Here is a 25,589-nt window from a genome sequence, read left to right as displayed (position 1 = left end):
CGAACTAGCATGTGTTCAGGACTACGACGCGTCCCTTGTTAGTGGCCTTGGTAGACAATGGAGTCCAACCCATTAAGAAGACCCAAGATTTCCAGATTCCTGCAGCGCCGCATCAAAATTCAGCTTTCTCAAGCTAGTTAGTAGTCAGGCTTTAAATGTGATATTTGTCGTAATAGGCTGCTTCTACCCTTAGCGAACAGCAATTTGTATATTTATGGCTGAGTAATGGAGAACGTAGGAGTATTCAATGCACCTGAAAGGTGACTCACCCCATCTTAGGAAAGTTTCTCGTCACTTAGGAGTTTTAATTCCAAAGACAAAACTGAGAATCAATTGCTTTTTTTTTTTTTTTTTGAGAAAAATTGCAAGAAGCCTCATTTCATATACATTTCCACAAAACTCCCATTTATAAAATGTCAAATTATTTCCACACTGCTGACTGATGGAGGATGAGCAAGAACCACAGCTGTTGGGCTTCCCTGCATGGCCAGAATGGAAAGAGTGGTTTTAAGTAGGAGACAATAATTTTCTTACGGAATACAATCGAAGAGCTTCTGTCTTAATAGAATTAGTTGTCAATTTAGGGGGAGGGATTTTAGAAGCGTTGATCGCAGTTCGATTCTCACCAGGTCAGCCTTCGATCCTTCTGAGGTCGGTAAAATGAAGATCCAGATTGTTGTGTCAACAACAACTTCAGAGTGAACAATAGGTTGACTCTGTAAACTGCTTAGAGAGGGCTGGAAAGCATTGTGAAGCGGTATCTGTCTAAGTGCTATTGCTAAGTGCGGAAGGACGGAGGGCCATGGTGGCACAGTGGTTACAATGCAGCATTGCAGGCAAACTCTGCCCATAGCCAGGAGTTTGATCCTGACCAGTTCAAGGTGGTCTCAACCTTCCATTCTTCTGAGGTGGGTAAAAGGAGTACTCAGATTTTTGGGGGACAACAGGCTGACTCTGTAAACCCCTTAGAGAAGGCTGTAAAAGCACTGTGAAGCGGTATATAAGTCTAAGTACTAGTACTAAGTGTGGAAGGAGGGAGAGAGGAAGGACCAACCATGGTGGCGCAGTGGTTAGAATGCATTATTGCAGGCTGACTCTTGTCCACTTCCAGGAGTTCGATCCTGACAAGCTCAAGGTTGACTCATCCTTCCAAGGTCGGTAAAATGAGAAGCCAGATTGTTGGGAGGCAAGAGGCTGACTCTGTAAACCACTTAGAGAAGGGCTGTAAAGCATTGTGAAGCAGTATATAGGTCCAAGTGCCATTGATATCTATCTTTCTTCCTTCCCTTCCTTCCTTCTCTTCCTTTCCTTCTTTCTCTCTCAGTGGTTACAAAGCAGTCTTTCAGGATAATTCTGCCAACTGCCAGCAGTTCGATCCTGACCAATGTTGACTGAGCCTTGCATCCTTCGGTAAAATGAGGACCCAGATTGTTGGGGGCAAGAGGCTGACTCTGTAAACCGCTTAGCAAGACCTGTAAAGCACTGTGAAGCAGTACAGGGCGGGGCATAACCTTTTCCTAGGGGGTCACAGCAAGATCGACAGCAGTTTACAACTTCTGCGACACCTCATTTTAAAGCCCATAAAAACTGAATTGAATGAGCTATTAAATGTTAAATTTGCTTTAAGAATGGCTGGAAAATTCGATTCGGAAGAACAAAGGATCATTGACAGAATAAAATGCATTGCCTTTCGAGAGGCTCGCGATGCTGGAGCGACGTTTATCAATCGAAAATGGATTGCAAACAAATTGAAACGTCATCCGGATTGGGTTACTGATAATTGGAACAAAACAGCCCAAGAATGTTTCACAAAATTTGGAGAAGTGCGTCCTCTGCAACTGTCCCAAGAAAGCAAAGCCATCATTGCAACTGGCAGTCGCAAACAACGAAAAGGAAACCGAAAAGTGGCCCAAGAAATCCTTCAAATTCGTGGAAAACGAGTTGATCAAAGGACAATCGGCCGATATCGAGAACGAGAAGGTTTGAAGCCATTCCACGTCATTTGCAAACCATTGAAAACTCAAACACACGTTCAAGATCGGCTTTGGTTGTGCGATTGGTTGTCTGAATGGACCGAGGAAGATTTTCTTCATTTGGCGCCATCTGACGAATTCTTCGTTTATGCCATTCGAAAACCGAATTTCCAGAATGATCGAATTTGGGCTAAAGACGTCGACGACATCGCCAAACATGAACGATATTGACAAATCGTTCGCAATCCGACTTGCATCGGGATTTTCGTCATTTTCACAGCCAAGAAACTGCATTGGGTTTTGAAGGATAAAGGGGAATCCTGGGATGGCAGTTATTTCCGTGAGAAAATTTTATTGGAGAATGTCATTCCATTTCTCAGTGATCCAGACAATGTCTTGGTGGTTGGTGAGGCTGTCTTTCTTCATGACAAAGCTCCTTGCATGCGTGCAAATGCGACTCAGCAATTGTTAAAGGAAAACAATGTCGAATTTTGGGGCAATGACGTCTGGCCGGGAAATTCGCCAGATCTCAATCCGGCAGAAAACATTGGGGCCATAATTAAGGATGAAGTGGAAGCTCTGATGATTCAGGAGCAAGGTCAAAATCGATATTCGGTTGAAACTTTGAGAATGAATTTGGAAACTGTGTTGAAAAATCTGGAAAATCGAACGGAACTGTTTGAAGATTTGTTGTGTTCTTATCCACCTCGTTTGAATGCTGTTCGAAGGGCTAATGGTGGTCATACTGACTATTAAATCGTGTCAATAAACTCAGTTTTTGATGGGCTTTCGAATGGTGTATGAATTATTTGTGTTGTTATTACAAGTGTTGCTGTGACCCCCTAGGAAAAGGTTATGCCCCGCCCTGTATATAAGTCTAAGTGCTATTGCTATTCCCCTAAGGTGATAGTACCTGGGTGCCCAATGGGAATCAAGTGATGTCACCCCATCAGAAAGTGGAGCAGTTATAGAATGACATCATGATACGGTTATGACATCATCAAGGTTTCTGCTGGGTGCCGATGACTAGGCATGATATAATCAATCGCCAAGGGAAATGTGAATTTCTTGAACACGGATATCTGAGTCATACAAGGCTTCAAGTTTAAAGAACTGGATGGCTGCATTCACACAATACTCTTAACCCAATAACTGAATTATCCCTTTTTCTAGGTTTGAACCAGGGGTGAAATCCAGCAGATTCTGACAGGTTCTGGAAAACTGGTAGCGAAATTTTGAGTAGTTGGGGAACCGGCAAATACCACCTCTGGCTGGCCCCAGAGTGGGATGGGAATGGGGATTTTGCAATATCCTTCCCCTGGAGCAGGAAGGGAATGAAGATTTTGCAGTATCCTTCCCCTGCCATGCCCACCAAGCCACGGCCACAGAACTGGTAGAAAAATAATTGAATTTCACCACTGGTTTGAACATAGGGTGGATTTATGAACTAACCTAAGGCTGGTTTTGTCCAACACTCTCAGCTAAAAATATTTTAATCAAAGGAAACGATAAACTTAAATCTTTGGCCCCTCTAAAACGCCTAGCAGACATGTTGTGTGAACCGCATTGTGTAATAGTGACCTACCCAGGGAAGCCATGGGGAGAGTTGGGGATGAATGCACAGAAAGCTCTGTTGGTTTGACATTTAATCCAGAATTATTTCTGATAATTTGCTCCTGAAAGAAATCCTAACTTTTGGAGCAAACTTTCGGAGATTATTTCCGGCTCCGTTACACCAAGCTATGGCTTATCATGGTTATGCAATTGGGCCATCATGTTTATAACATTGAGTGGGAATCTAGCCAGGATCCCTCCTGTTTCCCCCAACTCCAGAGGCTCCTTTGGCTGCCGTTGACGTGCCTGCCCGATGAGAAAAATGGCCCGAAAAATTATGGCAATGCCGAAGTCAGGACTGTGTGTCACTGTGCCGGACTTCGTGTTACAGCTACAGATAGAAATAGACTCGCAAGGCTGACATTCTATCCTCCTGTGCTCTTATGGCATTGCCCTCCTTCTCTTCCCGCTCAAAACAAGGCCCCCCGCTTGGCTTTCAAGGACAGCAAGTATCCTGTTTCGAAAGCAAGGCTGCTGAACTCCAGCAGGGCTTCTTCCAAAGGTGAGATTCAGGAAAAGAGGCGCAAAAGGAGGAGGCCTCCCTCGTCCAAGGCCCTTAGCCGTAAGTGCCAGGTGCCCCCTAGTTGGTGACATATCCCACTGCGGGAACCAGGGTGCCATACCTGCCCTAAGAAGGAGGTGGGAGTTCGCCTGTTGCTCTCCGAGGCGAGAGATGCCAATGGCTAAACATCGGGCCCTCCTTCGCTTTCCAACTGACAGCCCCATCGCACGGGCTGATGAATGGAGGCAAAGCCAAACGGGGGCATATGTTGACTTATTTTGGGAGATTCCTGGCACAGTCTGGGCATGTGCACTCCTGAATTCAGCTACAGGAAGGAAGAGCCTTGGCTTGTCTCAAAAAAACCAAAGCAGGCCTGAAGGTGGGGAGTCTTGGGAAGAGAGACCACCAGGAGACAACATGGCTATAGGCCAGGTTGGGGAAGAAAAAGAGAGGGAGAGGGGAAAGGAAGACAACCTTTAAAAACGTCAAACAAGTGCCATTTCATCCCCAAAGCCCTACATAGGTTCATCCATAAAGTGACGGGGCCAATTTCAATTTGAGGGAGACTTTTCCCCATTTTCGGTCAAGCAGAGAGACACACAAAGATGGCTACAGCCAGAGGCAATTCTGTCAAAAGAGAGAAGATCAGTCTCCATTGCTGCTCCCACAAAGACAGGCAGCCATTTTCCATGTTGACGTTTATATTCGGGCCTGCTGAGGTATGAAATCCTATTACCTTTGCTACCGGTTCAGAATTGGGAACCTGTGCGCATGCGCAGAGCATCCATGATGACGTCTGGGTGGGTGGGTGGACGGAGCCTCTCATCACTGTCACTATCGGTTCGCCTAAACTGGGGTGAGCCAGCAGAATGTCACCTCTGGGTCTGCTGAGAGTTAACAGTTCTCTTCACAGGTGGCACGCAGAGCCATTTGTTAGGGCATGCAAGGCGTTGTCCTGTCAGTTCCAACACGTATGTGAAGCCTCCAGAGCGCGAAAAATGGCCCTAAGGCTAAACCAGAAGTCACTTCTGGATTGTCCATAGGGCCGTTTTTTGCCCTCCGAAGCCTTCAGGGAAGTCTCCTAAAGCCTCAAGAGTACAAAAAATGGCCCTAAGGCTAAACCAGAAGTCACTTCTGGATTGTCCATAGGGACGGTTTTTGCCCTCCAGGGAAGTGTCCGGAGCGCCAAAAATGGCCCTACGGGTAAAGCCTCCGGAGCGCAAAAAAACGGTCCTACGGCAAACCAGAGGGAGGCTATTTTCGGCCTATCCAGGCTCCTGAAAGCCTCTGAAGCCAGGGAAGAGCGAAATATAGGTCCATCGTGAGCCAAAAGCGTGGGGGTCGTGCGCATAGCATTATGGGTGTAGGCAACTCCCCTGCACTCCCCCTGCTTTTGGCATGCGATGGGAAAAAGCTTAGCCATTACTACTGTATACCTTGTTAGGAAACTCCCTCCCCCCCCCCCCGAAATCTAAATGTCTACGCAGATTCTCAATCATTCAGGTCATGGTTGTTCCAAAGATGCTTTTTCTAAAAAGCAACTGGATTTTCTTGGGGTTTTTCTGCCCCTTTGAATATGTTACATAGTTTGGGTGATGAAAACGTCTGCAAGAAAACCACCAAGATCAGAAACCAACAAGGAGCCCTCACCTGAAAAGGTGTCTGTCTCCCACTCCCCCCCGAAGGGGAGCAAGTCATGTTTTCTGTCTCCCAGAGAAGAAGATATGGAACAATGGCCTTAGTCATAGGGATGGGAGGACAAAGAACCGTTGGATGATGTCCCAAAGGTGCTTTATCAGGAGGCAACTGGACTTTCTGGCTTTTTCTTTGAAGACGTTTTGCTTCTCATCCAAGAAGCTTCTTCAGCTCTGAATAGATGGTGGGGAATGGAAGGATTTATATCCATATAAGAGGAGGACCCTGAGGACACAGATAAACCTCCAAGTGCTTCAACGACCCTCAAAATGGATGCAAATGACCAGCTGTCTGCAAGGAGTATAAATCCTTCCATTCCCCACCATCCAGTCAGAGCTGAGGAAGCTTCTTGGAGGAGAAGCAAAACGTCTTCAAAAGAAAAAAACAAGAAAGTCCGGTTGCCTCCTGAAAAAAGCATCTTTGGGACAGCCAGGTGAGAAGTCTGCTTCCGAAGAGCCTAGGAAAAAGAACGCAGGAGGAACTTCTACCTGTATCCAACTGAGTAGGTCCTATTTTGTTTGGGGGCGATTAAAACATCCCCTGTTCATTCTTGCTTTGATTGAATGCTGCAATTAAGAATGTCAGGCCTTTGAAGATGATTAAGCTCTTTTGTTTGGATGACAAAACAAATGCCATCTGCAGGAATTTGCATGTGGAGAAAAAACTTAAAAGCATCCTTTGTCTTTAAAGGGCAGGTATCCTTTTAGAAGGATGCGGTGGCTCAATGGCGGTTTGAATCCCTAGCGCATAATGGAGGGAGCTCCCATTACTTGTTCCAGCTTCTGCCAACCTGGCAGTTCGGAAACACGTAAAAAATGTAATTAGAAAAATAGGAACCACCTTTGGTGGGAAGGTAACAGTGTTCCGTGCACCTTCATCATTTAGTCATGGTGCTCATACAACCATGGAGACATCTTCGGACAGCCCTTCGGCTTTGAAACGGAGATGAATTCTGCCCCCTAGAGTCAGGAACAACTAGCACATGTGAGGGGAACCTTTACCTACCTTTTTAGAAGAAGCGTTAGAGTTTCTAAAACAACAAGATGTCACACAGACCAAGTTGTGCTTGTTTCAGGCCACAAGGTGTTGTTTTATATCCATCCCATTTCAACGTGGTTTTTAAAAACTTTCTTTTCTCCCTTTGGGTTTTAATTTTTTGGCACCTGGTAACTCCTTTTTTCCAGCTCATAGATTAAAAGCCATAGGAAAAAAAACCTTGCCTGCTACATCTCTTACTAACCGAGGATTTGAAGGATACTATCATCAGTCAAAAATGGGGTCAGTAAATAAAATTACGTAAGAATATCTTTCCCTCTCTAGCAGATTGTTTGAGCACAATGCCATTAAAAAAAACAAAAAAAACACACACACACACAGATTGAAGTCTAAAAAAAGAAAGAGTCCTGTTAAGTTATGATATTAAAATTAAGACTGTGCCCTGGGCAGCAAGTCAGAGTAGTTGAAGGAAACACAAAGATCAGGGCCTTGAAAATAAGGAACATATGTGTTGAAAGAAATGTCCATCTGGGTTCAGTTCCAAGTGGGGAGAAAGACACTGGAAACATGGAGGCTGCTTGGAAAGATGGTTTCATGGAGCAGAACCATTAAGCCAGTGGTGGGATCCTACCAGTTTAACAACTGGTTCGGTGATCGAAAGCATGTAAAAAATGCAAGTAGAAAAATAGGAACCACCTTTAGTGGGAAGGGAACAGCGTTCCGTGTTCCTTCAGCATTTAGTCATGCCAGCCACATGATCACGGAGACGTCTTCGGACAGCGCTGGCTCTTCAGCTTTGAAATAGAGATGAGCACCGCCCCCTTGAGTCGGGAACGACTAGCACAGATGTGCGAGGGAAACCTTTACCTTTAGATAAATTTAGAAACTGAATTCAGTTCAGCTGCTCCTTTCTAACTTCAGAAGAGAAGACACAACACGGACATTTGGCTTAAGGAACAGGCTGCTTTTTCATGGAACAAATCACAGATCGAAAAGTTTCCTCCGCAGGTCTTCATTCTTGGCAGGAACCAAGTCGACAGCGCGTTTCTGGCTGTTGTCCTGCATATGCCTCAGCTGAGGGTGCTGCTCCAAGATGAGCTCACAGATTTCCTGGTGCCCATTCTCTGCTGCCTGGAGAAAGAGCGTAGAAACACCACAGTGGAGAAAGAGAAGACCCATCCCATGGCCTGTTCCCTTGACCAACTGAGCAACGGAGGTAGTTTAGTGGTGAGTGAAGATGATGGAGGAGAAGGAAGGAAGGGAAGAATTGCCTGACAAACAAAACTCAACTGCATATTGAGTCCTTGGTGATAGGAATGAAGACCCAAAGCTTGTGGACTTCAACTCCCAGAATTCCCTAGCCAGCATGGTTGGCTGAGGAACTGTGGGAGTTGGAAGTCCATAAGTCTTTAAATTTGCCATGTTTAGAGATGTGATCTCAAACCTGTTTAGAATAGGGACCTTGGAGGTCTTCTAGTCCAACCCTCTGCTTAGGCGGGAAACCCTATACGGTTTCAGACAAATGGTTATCCAATCTCTTCTTAAAAACTTCCAGTGTTGGAGCATTCACAACTTCTGGAGGCAAGTTGTTCCACTGATTAATTATTCTATTAGGAAGTTTCTCCTTAGTTCTAAGTTGCTTCTCTCCTTGATTAGTTTCCACCCATTGCTTCTTGTTCTGCCCTCAGGTGCTTTGGAGAATAGCTTGACTCCCTCTTCTTTGGGGCGGTCCCTGAGATATCAGAACACTGCTATCATGCTTCTGCTAATCCTTCTTTTCATCAAACTAGACATACCCAATTCCAGCAACCGTTCATCGTATGTTTTAGCCTCCAGTCCCCTAATACTCTTTGTTGCTCTTCTCTGCACTCTTTCTAGAATCTCAGAATCTTTTTATTGTGGCGACCAAAACTGAATGCAGTATTCCAAGTGTAGCCTTACCAAGGCCTTATAAAGTGGTATTAACACTTCACGTGATCTTGCTTCTATCCCTCTGTTTATGCAGCCTAGAACTGTGTTGGCTGTTTTGGCAGCTGCTGCACACGGCTGGCTCCTATTTCAATGGTTGTCCACTAGGACTCCAAGAACCTGTTCAGATATGATTCCAGCTCAATTCGCCAAGGCTTACAGAGGAAGCTTCCTTGTCCCATCTTCAGACTATTAGTAAATATACCTCCAGATGATTAAGCTTGAGTATTTTTTTCCAGCATAGCCTGGAGGACAGGAACAAAAGTCTGTGACCTTCATTTTGTGAAACACACCAGGATCTTTCTATTTCCTTATCCATTGGGACAGAGAACAATCTCCTATCCCAAGCCAAACTCACTGGCTCATCCAATATTCTCTATTGCTGGGATAGCAATAGTAATAGCATTGAGACTTATGTACTGTTCCATACTGCTTTACAGCTCTGTCTGTATAATCTCACCTTATTGCCTCCCAACAATCTGGGTCCCCATTTTACCAACCTCGAAAGGATGGAAGGATGGGGCAACCTCAAGTCCTGTCAGGATCGAACTCTGTGGGCCTGCAATACTGCATTCTAACCACTGTGCCACCATGGATGGATGGATGGGTGGAAAGAAGGAAGGAAGGAAGGAAGGAAGGAAGGAAGGAAGGAAGAAAGGAAGGAAGGAAGGAAGGAAGGAAGGAAGGAAGGAAGAAGAAGGGAGGCAAGGGAGAGGGAGGGAGGGAGGAGGAATAGCAATAGCCCTTAGACTTCTCTACTGCTTCACAGTGCTTTACAGCCCTCTCTAAGCACTTTACAGAGTCAGCCTATTGCCCCCAAACAATCTGGGTCCTTGTTTTACCCACCTTGGAAGGCTGGAAGGTTGAGTCAACCTGTTAGGATCAAACCTCTGACGGTGGGCAAAGTCAGCCTGCAATAATGCATTCTAACCACTGTGCAACCATGGATAGATGGATGGATGGAAGGAAGAAGGGAGAGAGGAAGGGGAGGGGGGGAAAGGCAGGGAAGGAAGGATGGGAGGAAGGGAGGAAGAAATAAAGGATGGAAGGGAGGTAGGCAGGCAGGCAGGAAGGAAGGAAAGAAGGGAGGAAGGGTGTTCTGAGTTCTTGATCGTAGTTGAACTTTACATCTCTCTTCAGACACAGTAATGGATAAATGAATGGATGGATGGATGGATGGATGGATGGAAGGAAGGAAGGCAAGTGCTTCACAGCACCTTCTGGCTGGTTTAACAATTTCACCATGCTGCCTCCAAACAATCTGTCTAAGGAAGGGGGGTCACCACTGGGGCTGCCCTGCGCATGCACACCCACCTTATGGAGGCTGGTCTTCCCATCGTCATCCATGGCAGCTGGATCAGCTCCGTGGCCCAGCAGCAGCTTGGCTATTGCGGTGTGGCCACAGTAAGCTGCTCGATGGAGGGGGGTGGCCCCGCCATGGGTGCGGACATTGCAGGAGGCTCCATGGGCCAGGAGGAAATGGCAGATGTCATAATGCCCGTTGCGACTGGCATAGTGCTGCGGAAACAGAAAAGGGGGTGCTCTGAAAAACGTACCACCTCTGGCTTAGACAGTCAATAAAGTTTGAGTTATTTCTTTTTTTTTAAAATAAGGTTTTTACAAAACAATTCAACATCCATTCTTCCCATTCCTAAGACATCGGTATATCCCCTTTTGTTTAGCATCTTACATACTTTCCATTCGTTTTTCATTTGCAATTTCTTCTTTACATTTATAATTCCTATAAACCAGGGGTTAGCAACAGTCTGGAGCCGCATGTGGCTCTTTCGTCTCTCTGCTGCAGCTCCCTGTCGCTCAAAATATGCGTCACAACCGCCAATGTGCGACACCTGCCGGCACACGATTTATTGAACTTTTCAACCCCAGGAGGACAACCAGGGATAAATCCAAGAAAAGAGAAGTTCAGAAGAAAACAGAACATTTAATTCAACGACATATGCTAGTTTTGTGGCTGCTCAGGAAATAGTCAGCATGGGAAGGCTTTTGTGGCTCCTGGTGTTTTGTTTTCTGTGGGAAACGGGTCCAAATGCCTCTTTGAATGTTTAAGATTGTTGACCCCTGCTATAAATAATGTTTACATATATCAATATTCTACTTTTATTCGTTATTAGCATTCTCTAACCACTGATACAGTTTGTCCCATACTGTATATTCTTTTTCTCCTTTTATCTTGCAGTTTTGAGAATTAATTTAACCATTTCCACGCAGTCCATTATTTTTTTAATTATCATGTTTTCAGAGGGCACATGCTATTCTTGCTGCTATCAGTATATGAATTATGATATAATTGATTTCCTTTGTAAACGTTCCTCTAATTATCCCTAGCAAAAAACATCTCTGGTTTAAATTGGAATTGAAGGCCTGTTATTTCTTGCAACCAAATTCTTATTTTACTCCAATATTTCCTTGCTTCTGGACAGGTCCACCACATGTGGAAGTATGAGCCCTGTTCATGTTTACATTTCCAACATCTGGGACTCAAATTTGAATAATTTTTTGCCAGTCTTGCCGGTGCTAGATGCCAACAGCAGAACATTTTGTATACCGTATTTTTCAGAGTATAAGATGCACCTTTTTCCCTCAAAAGAGAGGCTGAAAATTTGGGTGCATCTTATACACTGAATACAGCATTTTTGCCTCCTGAAACCCCGCCCCCTTTGCAAAAATGGCCGTGCATAATCTTTAGGAGGCTTTCAGAGTGCTCATGGGGTCTGGGGAGGGCAGAAATGAGTGAAAGGGCAGAGTGCTCATGGGGTCTGGGGAGGGCAGAAATGAGTGAAAAACGGCCTGTTTTTTGCTCAATTTTCCCCCCATACTCATAGATGCCATTTTTTTGATGAAAAACAGACTATTTTTTGCTCATTCCCCCCCTCCCCCGGAACACTCTACAAGTCTCCTAAAGGCTATTCATGCCCTTTTTCTAAAAAAGGGGGAGGGGCATTTTCACGAAAAACAGGCCGTTTTTGGGAGGTTTGCAGAGTGCAAAACCTTTTTTTTTAAAAAATTGCCTCTTCAAAACCTTGGTGCATCTTATACTCCGGTGCATCTTATACTCTAAAAAATACAGTGTTCTCTTTGTATGAGGCTGACAAAGTTTGAGTTATTTCATTCACCTATTCATGGTGTTATTTTCATAAATAAATTGCTCTTGTTTTTATTGTCCTAATATCATGCTGTATGCTTTAAAGGACTGTTACCACTGAGTTTATCAAAATGCTGGATGTGGCTGGATGGAATGAGAAGCAGACAATGTTTTACAGCAGTGTTTCGCAACCTCAACTGCTTCAAGATGTGTGGACTTCAACTACCAGAATTCCCCAGCCAGCCATTGGGGAATTCTGGGTGTTGAAGTCCACACATCTTAAAACAGGTCAAGTCGAGAAACACTGCTTTTAGAGACATCTGGAAGATGTCAATCACACAACTACCTCCCTTCTAGTCATTAAAAAGCCACATCCTTTTTCATGCAAGCCCAAAGATGTTGTACCTACTTTAAAGACCTACTATAAATCATTTTCAGGAAGAAATTCTTGCAGCCCTCAAAGCATGCAATATTAAATAAAAATTCCCATTATATTTTTCTGGTACTATACCTGACAAAAATATTTCTGGCTTATCTATCTAGAATAGAATAGAATAACAGAGTTGGAAGGGACCTTGGAGGTCTTTTAGTCCAATCAACTGCTTAGACAGGAAACCCTACGCCACTTCAGACAAATGGTTGTCCAACATCTTCTTAAAAACTTCCAGCATTGGAGCATTCACAATTTCTGGAGGCAAGTTGTTCCATTGATTAATTGTTCTGTCAGGAAATTTATCCTTAGTTGCAGCTTAATTTCTCCTATCTGCAGCTTTAACATTTTTCCTAATCATGTGTGTATTTTAGACCAATATTTCTTTGCTTTCACACGTCCACTACATGTGATAATACGTGACCAGTGTCTGATTACATTTCTAGCATTTGGCGGGCATGTTTTAAAACATCTTAGCTGGTATTGCCGGTGGTAAGTGCTACCTATAAAACATTTTGTACAGGTTTTTCTTGTATAGGTAGTTGCCATTGTCAGCTTATAGTTTCTTTCCAAAGTTTTGCCATTTGTCTAGTTTTAGGGTAAAAAGTTGGAATTAAGATTGTTGGGAGAAATATCAACAACCTCGGATATGCAGATGATGCCACTCTAATAGCAGAAAGTGAGGAGGAACTAAAGAGCCTCTTGATGCGGGTGAAGGAGGAGAGTGCAAAAGTTGGCTTGAAACGATCTTGCAGTCCAAAGGATCGATCCTGCGATCCTTTGGACTGCAAGGTGATCCAATCGGTCAGTCCTAGAGGAGATCAACCCTGACTGCTCTTCTGAAGGCCAGATCTTGAAGAGGAAACTCAAACCCTTTGGCCACCTAATGAGAGGAAGGACACCCTGGAGAAGAGCCTCACTCTGGGAACGATGGAGGACAAAAGCTCTTTAGAAGGCCGGATCCTGAAGCAGAAACTCAAAGACTTTGGCCACCCAAGGAGAAGGAAGGACTCCCTGGAGAAGAGTCTCATGCTGGGAACGATGGAGGGCAAAAGAAGAAGGAGACGACAGAGAAGGAGGTGGCTGTATGGGGTCACTGAAGCTTGAGCTTAAATGGACTCCAGAGGATGGTAGAGGACAGGAAGGCCTGGAGGTACGTTGTCCATGGGGTCACGATGAGTCGGACATGACTTCAACTAACAATAAATAAATCATTTTCAGATTTCCATACCATATCTAAAGCACTTTTTTTACACCCTTAGTTCTGTACCTAATAAATCAACCAGGCAGCTAATTAGCTGCCCCCTTTAGTATATAAGAAAGTGTACTGTGATAACCGCAGGTCATAACACATTAAGACACAAACAATTTAAAACACAGTAACTAATGTAGACATTAAGAACAGTCTAAGAATGTCTTAAATTACAGTTCTAAAATGAGCAACAAATTCCAGCCTAGCGTTACCACATACTTGGCGTCTGGTAAAATTAATATTTTCTATTTTTAACAGATAATAAAGTTAGCACTTGGTGCTAATATAAAGAAATGCGTTGGCTAATTAATGGTTAGTGTGCTCTGCCTCAGAGGTTGCAAATCTGCTAACATTATGGCCTTGCATTTTTGTTTTAATTGTTCCATAGAAAGGTCAACTGGGCAACATGGGAAAAGCCTCCAAGCCAGCAGAGGGGACCTTGGCCCATAAATCCCCCCTGCCAGCCATTAATTGTTGAATTGCAACCTATGAATCAAGCAACCCCAGGTCATGGATGGGGGAGATGCCAATGGGCACCTGCTCTCTCTCAGCAGATGGCACCATGGCAGATAACTGGGCAGTGGCCAAACCAGAGATTGACCACCCCTTTGGTTCCAGTCTCACCTGCAATGCCCCAACAGGTTCTTACCCGAGCTTCCTACAGAGACAAGTTCTCAACAGTGGAAGAAGGGATGATTGAGGGGAAGGCTGCAAGATGGATGGTGGAACAATGTGCACCTGCAATGCCCCAACAGGTTCTTACCCCACCTTCCTACAGAGAAGAGTTTCTCAACAGTAGAAGAAGAGATGAATGAGGGGATTACTGCAGGGTGGGTAGCAGAACAATGTGATGATGCGGTTCCTAAGTTTAGAGATGCAACTAGGTTCCGTCCCTCGGGGGAAGCCAATAAAATGCCAGCGTTGCTGTCAATTTGGCCACAGAGCGTCAGAGTGCTTGGCTCCAGCCCCAATATCACAAATGTGTGCACCAACCGCCAGAGCGGTAAAGAGAAGGCCCCACAAGCTACCACAGAAGAGTCATCTGGGCCAACAATCTCCAGAAGAGGATCCCCAACCTAAGGTGACAAAGAGTCCTACCAAGAGGGAGGCCTCGGAGGAGGAAAATGCTGAAGACGACCCAATGGTTAGTGCACCCATCCATCACCTTTACAATAAAATGCAACCTCCAAGTGCCAGAAACTGGAGTGGAAGGGGAAGTTGGGGCAATTGTGGACACCGGCTGCACCCGATGCTTAATCAGCATGTCGATTGTGGAGCAACTAGGTATACGTACAAGACCCCTAAACAATCCCATTTGTTTGAGCAAGAAGATGGACCACTGATTGGAGGGGCCCAGCCACTAAAATTACCGAAGTTGGTAAAGTTGATGATAGGCCGCCACTCTGAATTCCTCAGATTCATTGTAGCTCCAAGAATGCAGGAAACAATTATATTGGGACTTGCATGGCTGGACAAGTGGGCGCCTACAATAAAGTGGGAGGACGGCATTAGAAAATTGATTATCGGCTTTGGGCCGCTACCACCGGTGGAGCCAAAAGGTCACCCAGGAATGATGGGACCCAACAGCCCAGACCGTCCGGAACCTGCGGCCCCTGCAGCAGACACCAAACCCCCAGGGATCCAATAAGTACCATAAGACTACTGGGACTTAGCGGGGGTGTTCAGTGAAGAAGATTGCAACTATCTTCCCCCCCACCGGCCCACAGATTGTGCAATAGACTTCAAACTGAGAGCTAACTTACCTAAGCTGAAAATGTACTCCATGACCCCCAAAGAGATGGTTGAATTGAGGAATTACATAGACATCAATTTGAAACGGGGCTTTATTGAACCAGCGAAGTCGAAAGTAACAGCCCCAATGCTCTTCAGAGAAAAGAAAGATGGTGGGGTTCGTCTCTGTGTTGATCTGCTAGCCTTGAATGAGGTATGCAAAAAGAACAATTATCCTCTTCCCCTCATGAAAGATATGCTAAACCACTTGGCAAAAGGCAAGATCTTTACCAAGCTGGACTTGAGAGAGGCGTATTACCGCATACGGATCAGAGAGGGAGATGAATGGGGAAGGGGGGAAGACCGCTTTTAACACTCCCCTTGGCAGTTTTCAGTACAAAGTCATGCCATTTGGGCTACAAGGAGCACCTGCAGTCTTCATGCAGTAGATAAATGAGGCGCTACATGACCACCTGTACCACAGAGTGCTTGTTTATCTAGATGACATCTTGATCTTCTCTGAAACCCTAGAACAAGTGAAGCTGGTACGGCAAGTCCTGAAAAACTTTTGGCCACCAAGCTATATGCAAAGTTGTCAAAGTGTGAGTTTCACAAGACCTCACTAGATTATTTGGATTATCGCATCTCCAACGAGGGGATAGAAATGGATCCAGGAAAAGTGAAAGCTGTATTAGATTGGGAAACCTCCAAGTACTCGCAGACAACTAAAAAGCTTTCTTGGATTTGCAAATTTCTACAGGCAGTTCATTCCGACTTTTGTGGAAATTGCCCTTCCATTGACTGAGCTATTAAAAACAGGGCCTTCCCCAACGAAGCCAAAAGCAAACCAACCCCTGAAATGGACAATGCACTGCCAAAAAGGCTTTGAGAAATTAAAACGGCTCTTTGCCCAAGAGCCCATACTGCAACATCCCGACCCCAAGTGACCATTCATAATCCAGACAGATGCCAGTGATGTAGCAATAACTGCAGTGCTACTACAAGAGGCTAGAGAGGGCCACCTCTTGCCATGCGCTTACATCTCCAAGAAACTCACCACTACTGAAAGGAGGTGGGCCATTTGGGAGAAAGAGGTGTTTGCAATCAGGTGGAGCCTGCTCACGTGAAGACATCTCTTGGAAGGGGGGGATATGCCACTCGAGGTTTGGACTGATCATAAAAACCTCGAAACTATCCATGCCCATCGAAGATTATCTTCCAAACAAGTTCGCTGGGCACAATACTTCCAAAGGTTCAAATTCAACATTAAACACATCCCTGCAGGGAAGAACTTGTTGGCGGATGCTTTGTCGAGAAAACCACAGTATGACAGTAAGAAGGAAGAAGTTGTTCAACCCATCATTTCTTCCTCCCACCAACAGGTGGCCCAGGTCACCATCCGATGCCAAGATAAGCTGATGACAGAGTTCAAAGCAGCACTCCCGGCAGACCCGTAGTTCAACAATAACAAGGACATCCTAATAATGAGCGGTGGTTTAGTCTGGAAGGGGTCCAAACTGTACATCCCTGCGGGGTTGAGGCTGGAAGTCCTACAGCGAAGCCATGATGCAAAATTCGGCGGCCACTTTGGATTCCTAAAAACGCCCCACCTTGCCAGGCGTCAATTTTGGTGGCCAAGGATGAAATCAGAGGTAGAAGATTATGTAAAAAGCTGTGCTACTTGCACAACAATGAAAACATGACTGGGGAAGCCCCCTGGACTACTACAACGAGTGGCCAGCCCTAGACGACCATGGGAAGAGATCGCAATGGACTTCATCATTGAACTCCCAGACAGCAGGGGAAATAGAGTAATCTGGAGAGTTATTGATTTGTTTTCCAAGCAGGCGCATTTCATTGCTTGATCAGGGCTGCTGTGCGCAAAGAAATTAGCAAAAATGTTTGTGAAACACATTTATCGCCTGCACGGGGTGCCCAAGAGGATCATTTCAGACCACAGAGTTCAGTTCATCGCCAAGTTCTAGAGAGAAATCCTGAGATCCATCGGGTCCACACAAGGACTCAGCTCAGCATTTCATCCCAGCACGAACGGCGCAGCGGAGAGGGCCAATGCGATGGTGGAACAATACATCCGGTGTTATGTGGGCTATCAGCAAGACAACTGGTCAGACTTGCTACCTTTTGCCAGATTACCAGTGGCATGGAGTTTGTTCCCATGCCTGAGCTTCCTAGAGAACCCCCCTCCTCCATGTCTCTGAATGAATGGATGGACACACTAAAGAAAGGATGGGAAAATATGAAGAAGGCTCTAGCAAATGTGGCAGAAGCCTACAAGAAGCAAGCTGATAAACACCGCTCGCTCCAACCCCCCTTTCGTGTGGGGGACAAAGTTTTTGTATCTACCAAATACATAAGATAAAGAATGCCTAGTAAGAAATTGGGCCCAAAATTTCTAGGTCCATTTCCAATAGAAAAGAGAATTAACCCAGTTACAGTTCGACTCAGTCTACCCAGAATTCTAGGGAAAATTTACCCAGTATTTCATTGTAGCTTGTTGAAACCAGTAATTGAGTCCACCTAAGCTCCCCTCCTCCTGTAGTGGTAGAAGGGGAAACACATTATGAGGTGAAAAAAATCTTAGACTCGAGACTATATAGGGGTTGCTTACAGTATTTAGTGCATTGGAAGGGGTACCTATTGTCCAAAGCCACTTGGATGAAAAGTTGGGACCTAAAGGCAGATAGGTTAATAAAGCAATTCCATGAGAAGCTTCCCAATAAGCCAAAGAGTCCCCCTTTTGGGGGGGTGGGGAGGTGGTTAACTTTTTTAAATGCTAACTTTGATGTAGTTCACTTTTCAGGAAACATTTTTCTTGTGAGGAGAGGCCGCCTCTCAGGCCTGTAGTTATGTTCCTTTTAGGATCTTTGGCCTGACACACTTTCTATTATTTCACTATGTGGTTTCATTAGTGTAGTAATTGGGAGGGGGGAATAGAAAGGAGAATGATGGAATGTGTTGTTGTCATTCTTTTATAGAAGCCCAAGATCATCTTTTGTCTCCACACCTCTGCATCTGATCGGAACTAGATGGGTGGAAATGCCAGCATGGCTGAAGAAGATTGGACCATGCGATGGATTTATGGGTGTGGGGATAAGATCATGAACTTTCAACTGGGTGGAATCCCAGGAAGTTTTCAGATTTGGGATTTCCACAGTTCATTGCCAACATGTCTGTCTTATTAAATTGGAACTTTAAGGATAGCTCTGCCTTGGACTGCATGCTATTTGGAACGCTGACAACGACTTTGCAACTAACAACAACAACAACAACAACACAAAAATAGGAACGGTGATGGAGACAGTCAATAGATAGTCAAGCCTATGGTTTTCCCAGTTGCAATGGATGGCTGTGAAGGTTGGATCATAAGGAAGGCTGAGCGCCAAAGAATGGAGGCCTTTGAACTCTAGTGCTGGAGAAGACTCCTGCGAGTCCCTTGGACTGCAAGGTGATACAACCGGTCAGTCCTAGAGGAGATCAACCCTGACTGCTCTTTAGAAGGCCAGATTCTGAAGAGGAAACGCAAATCCTTTGGCCACCTAATGAGAAGGAAGAAGGACTCCCTGGAGAAGAGCCTCATGCTGGGAACGATGGAGAGCAAAAAAAGAAGCGGAGGGCAGAGAATGAAGAAGTCTGCGTGAGCTTCACTGGACTCCAGAAGATAGTAGAGGACAGGAAGGCCTGGAGGAACATTGTCCATGGGGTCGCGATGGGTCAGACATGACTTTGCAACAACAAGGTATAGCCATTTTTTTTTGCCTATGCTATCATTGTATTGTCCTACCTGCTCTTGAATGCACTCACCAAAGCTGTGTATCCAAAAGGGTCTGGCTCATTAGGTTTCCCACGGCTCAGGATGTGTCTCTTGACCCCTTCTAGGTCTCCATTCAATGCAGGATTCCAGATCCCTATGTAAAGAATTTTTTTAAAGTAAATATGGTAAATCCTTTTGTTGGGATTCAGAATAAAGAATACCTTAAAATTAGCTACAGGCTTTCACCAATCGGAAACCCTGCCTATGTTGGAACTACAACTGGATTAGGTGGTCGTTAAATGAAGATGATGATTGGTATGAACTTTAGAAAATCATTCTCTTATTTTTTTTCCTTGTAAAGCAAACACACACTTTGAAGAACACCACAAAAAGTGTGTTGAGGTGACACGAGTCTGGTGTGTTGCATTTTGCTTTTTTAAAAAAAGCCTACCTTTGGAACTCACTGCCACAAGTAATCCTTATTGTGAGCCTCTGCAAACTCACCAGTGCATCTTTTCCCAGAGTTCCCATACCTCTCTCAAAATCCATCTCATCCAGAGTCTGGTGAACACTCTGCACAGGGGAGGGGTGGCAGGAACAGGCCCCATTCTCGTGGTGGATCGGTGGCCGAGTCATTGCGGCTCGTTCGTCTTCTCAAAAAATTCTTTATTGGCAAAGGGGAAGACACGGCTCTTGATGCATGAATGAACCTTTTTGGCTGATGGCCCAGAGATCAGCCCTTGGTCTAGAAAAGGGAAGGCCGTTTCCAGAAGGAAGGTTTTCTGCTCACTCCAGTCTGGAACAGAAACAGAAAATCATGCAAAAAAAGCATTATTTCTTAGCCTGCTATGGCCGACCAGTAACAGAGTCCAACCTCTTAGGAACTGCTGTATCTTCTCTAAACAAGGAGAAGACATTGTGTGTGTGTGTGTGTGTGTGTGTGTGTGTGTGTGTGTGTGTGTGTGTGTGTATGTATGTATGTATGTATGTATATTCTCTCATTCCTCTCTCAATCTGTCAATCGCTTTTCCTTTCTTTTCCTCTCTCTTCCTCTCTCAATCTCCCATCTTTTCTTCTCTCTCTTTTCCTCTCTCAATCTCCCAATCTCTTTTCCTCTCTCTTCTCACACTCCTCTTTTCCTCTCTCTCTCTCTTCCTCTCTCTTCCTCTCAATCTCCCAATCTCTTTTCTTCTCTCTCCCTCTTTTCCTTCCTCAATCTCCCAATCTTTTTCTCTCTCAATCTCCCAATGTCTTTTCCTCTTTCAATCTCCCAATCTCTTTTCCTCTATCTCCCAATCTCTTTTCTCCCCTCTCTTCCTCTTTTCCTCCCTCAATCTCCCAATCTCTTTTCATTTCTCTTTTCCTCTCTCAATCTCCCAATCTTTTCTTCTCTCTCTTCCTCTCTCAATCTCCCAATCTCTTCTCTTTTCCTCTCTCAATCTCCCAATCTTTTCCTCTCTCAATCTCCCAATCTCTTTTCCTTTCTCTCACTTTTCCTCACTCTCAATCTCTTTTCCTCTTTTCCTCCCTCAATCTCCCACTCTCTTCTCTCTCTTTTCCTCTCAATCTCTCAATCTCTTTTCCTCTCCCAATCTTTTCTTCTCTTTTCCTCTCTTTCCCTCCCTCAATCTGTCAATCTCTTTTCTTCTCTCTCTCCCTCTCTCAATCTCCCAATCTCTTTTCCTCTATCTCCCAATCTCTTTTCTTCTCTTTTCCTCCCTCAATCTCTTTTCATTTCTCTTTTCCTCTCTCAATCTCCCAATCTTTTCTTCTCTCTCCCTCTCTCAATCTCCCAATCTTTTCCTCCCTCAATCTCCCACTCTTTTCCTTTCTCTCTTTTCCTCTCAATCTCTTTTCCTCAATCTCTCAATCTCTTTTCCTCTCTTTTCCCCCCTCAATCTCCCACTCTCTTCTCTTTTTCCTCTCAATCTCTCACTCTTTTCCTCTCTCTCAATCTCTTTTCCTCTCCCAATCTTTTCTTCTCTCTCCCTTTTCCTCCCTCAATCTCCCAATCTCTTTTCCTTTCTCTCTCTTTTCCTCTCAATCTCTTTTCCTGTCTCTCAATCTCTTTTCCTCCCTCAATCTCCCAATCTCTTCTCTCTCTTTTCCTCTCTCAATCTCCCAATCTCTTTTCCTCTCGCTCTTCCTCTCCCAATTTCTTTTCCTTTTCTCTTTTCCTCTCTCACTCTCTTTTCCTCTCTCTGTCTCCCAATCTCTTTTCCTCTCTCTTTTCCTCTCTCAATCTCCCAATCTCAGTTATTTTTGTAAGGTATAATTACTGATTGTACAGTTGTAGAGATTAACCTGATTTTGCATTTAATAACCGCTGTTATTGATGGCGCAATATTGGAAGAAGGAAGATTTGCCTACTATTCAAGAATGGACATTAAAAGTAACAAACCTAGCTGAGATAGCTAAAATATCTGCATATCTTAAGGACCATTCAAACGAGAGATATAAACTGGAGTGGAAAAGATGGATTGATTATACTCAAAATAAATACGGGACTAAGAAATTTCAGATAGCTTATGACTAAAGAAACTAGGAATGATATAAATTGTTTAGAACTAGCCTAGCAAGGAGGAGTTAAAGCTCAAATGAAAGATGTTATTAACACTTTTTCTTTTTAAGCTTATTTTAGAATGTTTTTGTTAAAGATTTATACCCTGTATTGGTTCTGGGAAGTCCGGGGGGGGGGGGGGGGAGGAAGGTTGGGGGGGGGTTGGGGGAGGGCGGAAGTAAATATTTGTAAAAGTTTGTTTTTCAAAATTTTCATTAAAAAAAATCTCCCAATCTCTTTTCTTCTCCCAATCTTTTCTTCTCTCTCTCCCTCGCTCTTTTCCTCCCTCAATCTCCCAATATCTTTTCCTCTCTTTTCCTCTCTCAATCTCCCAATCTCTTTTCTCTCTTCCACCCAATCTCTTTTCCTCTATTTTCCTCTCACTCTTTTCCTCTATCTCAATCTCTGAATCTCTTTTCCTTTCTCTCTGTCTCTCTCTTTTCCTCTCAATCTCTCTCTGCCTCTCTCCATGCTCACTGCTATCCAACTTAATCATGCCCCACCACGATTTTTGCCTTCGGCAAGGAGGAAATAATAACCCCATTGTTAAAGCCTTGAAATAAGCTCAAATTGGGGTCACTGATGAGATGCTGAAAAAAATTACAGAGGCCCCCAATTTAAGCCTTACGGAGTCTTCAAAGAATGGACTAAATTTGTCTTAGCCAACCACGGCTGATGCTCATCCTCAGCTATTGAGGAGGAGAAAGGCAGTGGGTTTGGCTACCTGTCAGCGCACTCACGTCAGGCCCCCCTGCCCCCATTTAATTATAGCTCCAATGTTTTGTCTTTTAGGGGAGTGGGTGCTTTATTGAAGTGGGGAAAGGTGAATTACTAGCAACCATCTAAGGCTCCTAAAAATTCACACCCTTGAGTGTGTATCCTCCGCCAACATCTCAATGGAGTAGCCATTAAAGTCATTAGTATATTGCTGCTTTACATTCTGCAGGCCACCTCCCATAAAAAGGAAACTTTTAGCACATTTTACAGCAATCGAGGTGAAGTTCAATGCTCAACTGTTTACCCCAAATACTAATGTGGCTTGGTGCTTAAATAGGAGACACCTGAAAAAAACAACGCAGAGTAAATCAGCACCAACTAATGAGGGAGATTGCTGCAATATAATGTAGCCATGAAATAAAGAGATGCCCGTGAGTTGGAATACAGGTACAGATTAGCAGAGGTGGAAGATAACTTGGAGGTCACCTAGTTCAACCCCCCGCCTAAGTGGGAGACCCTACAACAGGGATGGCGAATCTTTTTGTAAAGGCATGCTAAAAATGTGTGTGTGTGTGTGTGTGCGTGTGCCCACACCCACAATGCAGTGCGCCCTGCCAACCTGCGCATGTGCACGTGACTCCCCATGCATGCATGCACGACCCACCCCCACATGGGGGGAGTTTTCTCCCTCCCCAGGCTCCGGAGGCTTTCCTGAAGCCTGGGGAGGGCGAAAATGGCTTGCCACAGATCTCCAGAAGGCTGAAAATCAGCTGGTTGGTGCGCACATGCGCACTGGAGCTGACAGCTTGCGTGCCAGCAGAGATGGCTTCGCGTGTCACCTGTGGAACGTGTGCCATAAGTTCATCATCACGGCCCTACACCATTTCTGACAGATGGCAGTCCAGCCTCTTCTTGAAAGCTTCCAGGGATGAATCTCCCACAACCTCTGAAGGCAAGTCATTCCATTGAATATAGAATAACAGAGTTGGAAGGGACCTTGTAGGTCATCTAGTCCAACCCCCCGCCCAAACAGGAGACCCTACACCATTTCTGACAGATGGCAGTCCAGCCTCTTCTTGAAAGCCTCCAGGAATGAAGCTCCTACAACATCTGAAGGCAACTTCTGTTCCATGGGTTGATTGTTCTCCCTGTCAGAATTCCCCCTTAATTCCAGCTTGAATTTCCAGGTTCAGGAAGAGAGGCGATGCCAAACCTTGACAAAATAGGAAAACACAAAGGCAACAGGCTGCCAACAAAGGTGCGGATTGTCAAGGCCGATTTTAATACTTGTAACTTAAGGTTGCAACAGCTGTGCGACTGATTGAGCAAATAAAAATTGGACCAGTTCCTATCTCTAAGCCTCCCATTTGAAATTAGAAAATTATCCTCGTAGTAAATCTGAAGCACTTCATTTACTAAGCAGGATAAACAATAACTAATAAAAAAATTGTGGTTAGAAATCCAGGGCACCGAATTAAACAAAACAAGAATCCATCAGTTGTATAATTGTTGATCTAGGTTTAAGGAACTCTGTTTGTGTGTGTGTGTGTGTGTGTGTGTGTGTGTGTGTGTGTGTACCGACAATTTCTGACTGCATTAATACAATACAGTATGACGTGATTGATCAAACACGCTACAATTGGCTGGGCCTTAAATTGTGCTTGACAAGCCTTGTTAGTTAAATTTTGTATAACACATCAAATGACAAACAATATATATATCTTTAAATCCTGGTTCTTGACAAGGCTTACAAAGCTGTAATTTGCTTAATGGTGAATCATGAAACATATTACAATTGAGTCAGTTCACACATGGCCTTACAAACCATATTTGGCAAAAATTTATGCAATACCTTACCTCAAGTCAAAACAAACAAACCACAATGCAATAGACACAGGATTTTAGGTTGGCTTCTGGATTAGCCGGTAACACGCCATTTAGAAACTACAGGGGCCTGGACTAGAAGACCTTCAAGGTCCCATCCAGCTCTGCTCTGCTGAATTCTGCTGTATTCTGTTCTGTTCTATTTCTATTCTATTTCCACTCTATTATTCTATTCCTATTTTATTCTATTCTTCTCTACTCTATTTCCATTCTATTCCATTGTATATTCTATTCTATTCTATCCTATTTTCTATTCTATTCCCATTCCTACACTGTTCCTCTCCTCTCTTTTATTTCTATTCTATTCTATTTCCATTCTATTATTTTCTATTCTATTCTAAAGAGAAGCCAAACCTTTTTTCCGGGGAGGGAAGACATCTCAAAAGCAACCCTGGAAGTAGAGGACAGCCCCCCTCAGCCCTTCTGGATAGCAAGAGATGGGCTGGGGAGGAGAGACAACAATTCCTATAAATATGCCTCCGCCCCCCCCCCCCCGCGCAACCCTTCCGCGTGCAAAATCCATCTACAGAATGGGCACAGTTTGGACTCAACCGTTGAGCATCCTCAGCTGGCTCCCAGGTTCTCTGCAGAGCCAAGTGCTGATTTGTGACTTGGATGGAGCACCACCAGGTAACCCTAAAGGAAGTTTTTTTAAAAAAAATAAAAAAGTCCTGGACTGTCAAAAAATCATTTCCACATTAAGATAAAGGCCCCCACCTTTTTTCTATCTTCCTCCCTGCTAAGTTTTGGCAGACCTGTCAACTCCCAACTCCCCTCTTTGCTCCATGCTGGCTGTGGAGGATGGGTCTGGCAGTCCACCATATGGGAATAACTACACAAGCCAATTTTCAAGGATGCTATTGCTTTACCATTAATAATAATTCTTGCAGGAGGGGTTACATTGCTCTCTCCCTCTTTCAGTTAAAGACACGTGAAAAAGCAGCGCCCCCCCCCCCGAAAAACATTTCTCCCCACCCACCCCGGTCTTACAGCCGCCATCTTGCCTCCTTCCGGATACTGAAAAGCGCTTCGCCCAATCGCAGACGAAGGGATGGGCACAGGCAACCAATAGGAAATCTCGGGGGCGGAACGCGTTGTACTGCCAGCAATGACCGCACCTCTCCACTAGGGGGAGCTGGAAACTCAGGAATGGTAGTAAGTCTTAGTGTCCTTAACCGGGTTAATTCACAAACTAGGTTAACCTTATTTAATCACAGCCGGTAGATTATATCTATCTATCTATCTATCTATCTATCTATCTATCTATCTATCTATCTATCTATCTATCTATCTATCTATCTATCTATCTATCTATCTATCTATCTAGAAAGAGGGGTATAGGTATAGGTATAGGTATAGGTATAGGTATAGGTATAGGTATAGGTATAGGTA

At 44.5% G+C, this 25,589-nt stretch overlaps 1 protein-coding gene across 3 annotated transcripts; it reads right to left on the bottom strand.

Moving 5' to 3' along the window:
- Positions 1 to 7,145: 7,145 nt before the first annotated feature.
- Positions 7,146 to 25,230, bottom strand: ANKRD39 (ankyrin repeat domain 39). Of its 3 annotated transcripts, none has more exons than XM_087706111.1 (5): positions 25,188 to 25,230; positions 19,570 to 19,832; positions 19,087 to 19,190; positions 10,063 to 10,266; positions 7,146 to 7,911 (listed from the first exon to the last, which is right to left on the bottom strand). In XM_087706111.1, exons 2-5 carry the CDS (start codon positions 19,670 to 19,672, stop codon positions 7,762 to 7,764), a joined length of 561 nt encoding a protein of 186 aa, XP_087562237.1. In that variant the 5' UTR covers positions 19,673 to 19,832; positions 25,188 to 25,230; the 3' UTR covers positions 7,146 to 7,761. The 3 variants fall into 3 exon arrangements, with proteins under 3 accessions (XP_087562237.1, XP_087562236.1, XP_087562238.1); XM_087706110.1 differs by having other exon boundaries at positions 25,177 to 25,218; XM_087706112.1 differs by lacking the exon at positions 25,188 to 25,230 and adding an exon at positions 23,193 to 23,211.
- Positions 25,231 to 25,589: the final 359 nt, after the last annotated feature.

The sequence above is a fragment of the Thamnophis sirtalis genome, unplaced genomic scaffold, assembly GCF_051295495.1.
Source record: "Thamnophis sirtalis isolate CommonGarterSnake01/CBP01778 unplaced genomic scaffold, rThaSir2_p1.2 scaffold_2, whole genome shotgun sequence".
NCBI classification, from domain to species: Eukaryota; Metazoa; Chordata; class Lepidosauria; order Squamata; family Natricidae; genus Thamnophis; species Thamnophis sirtalis.
The sequence above is the reverse complement of the archived record's forward strand: the minus strand, read 5'-3'. Positions and strand labels throughout refer to the sequence as shown.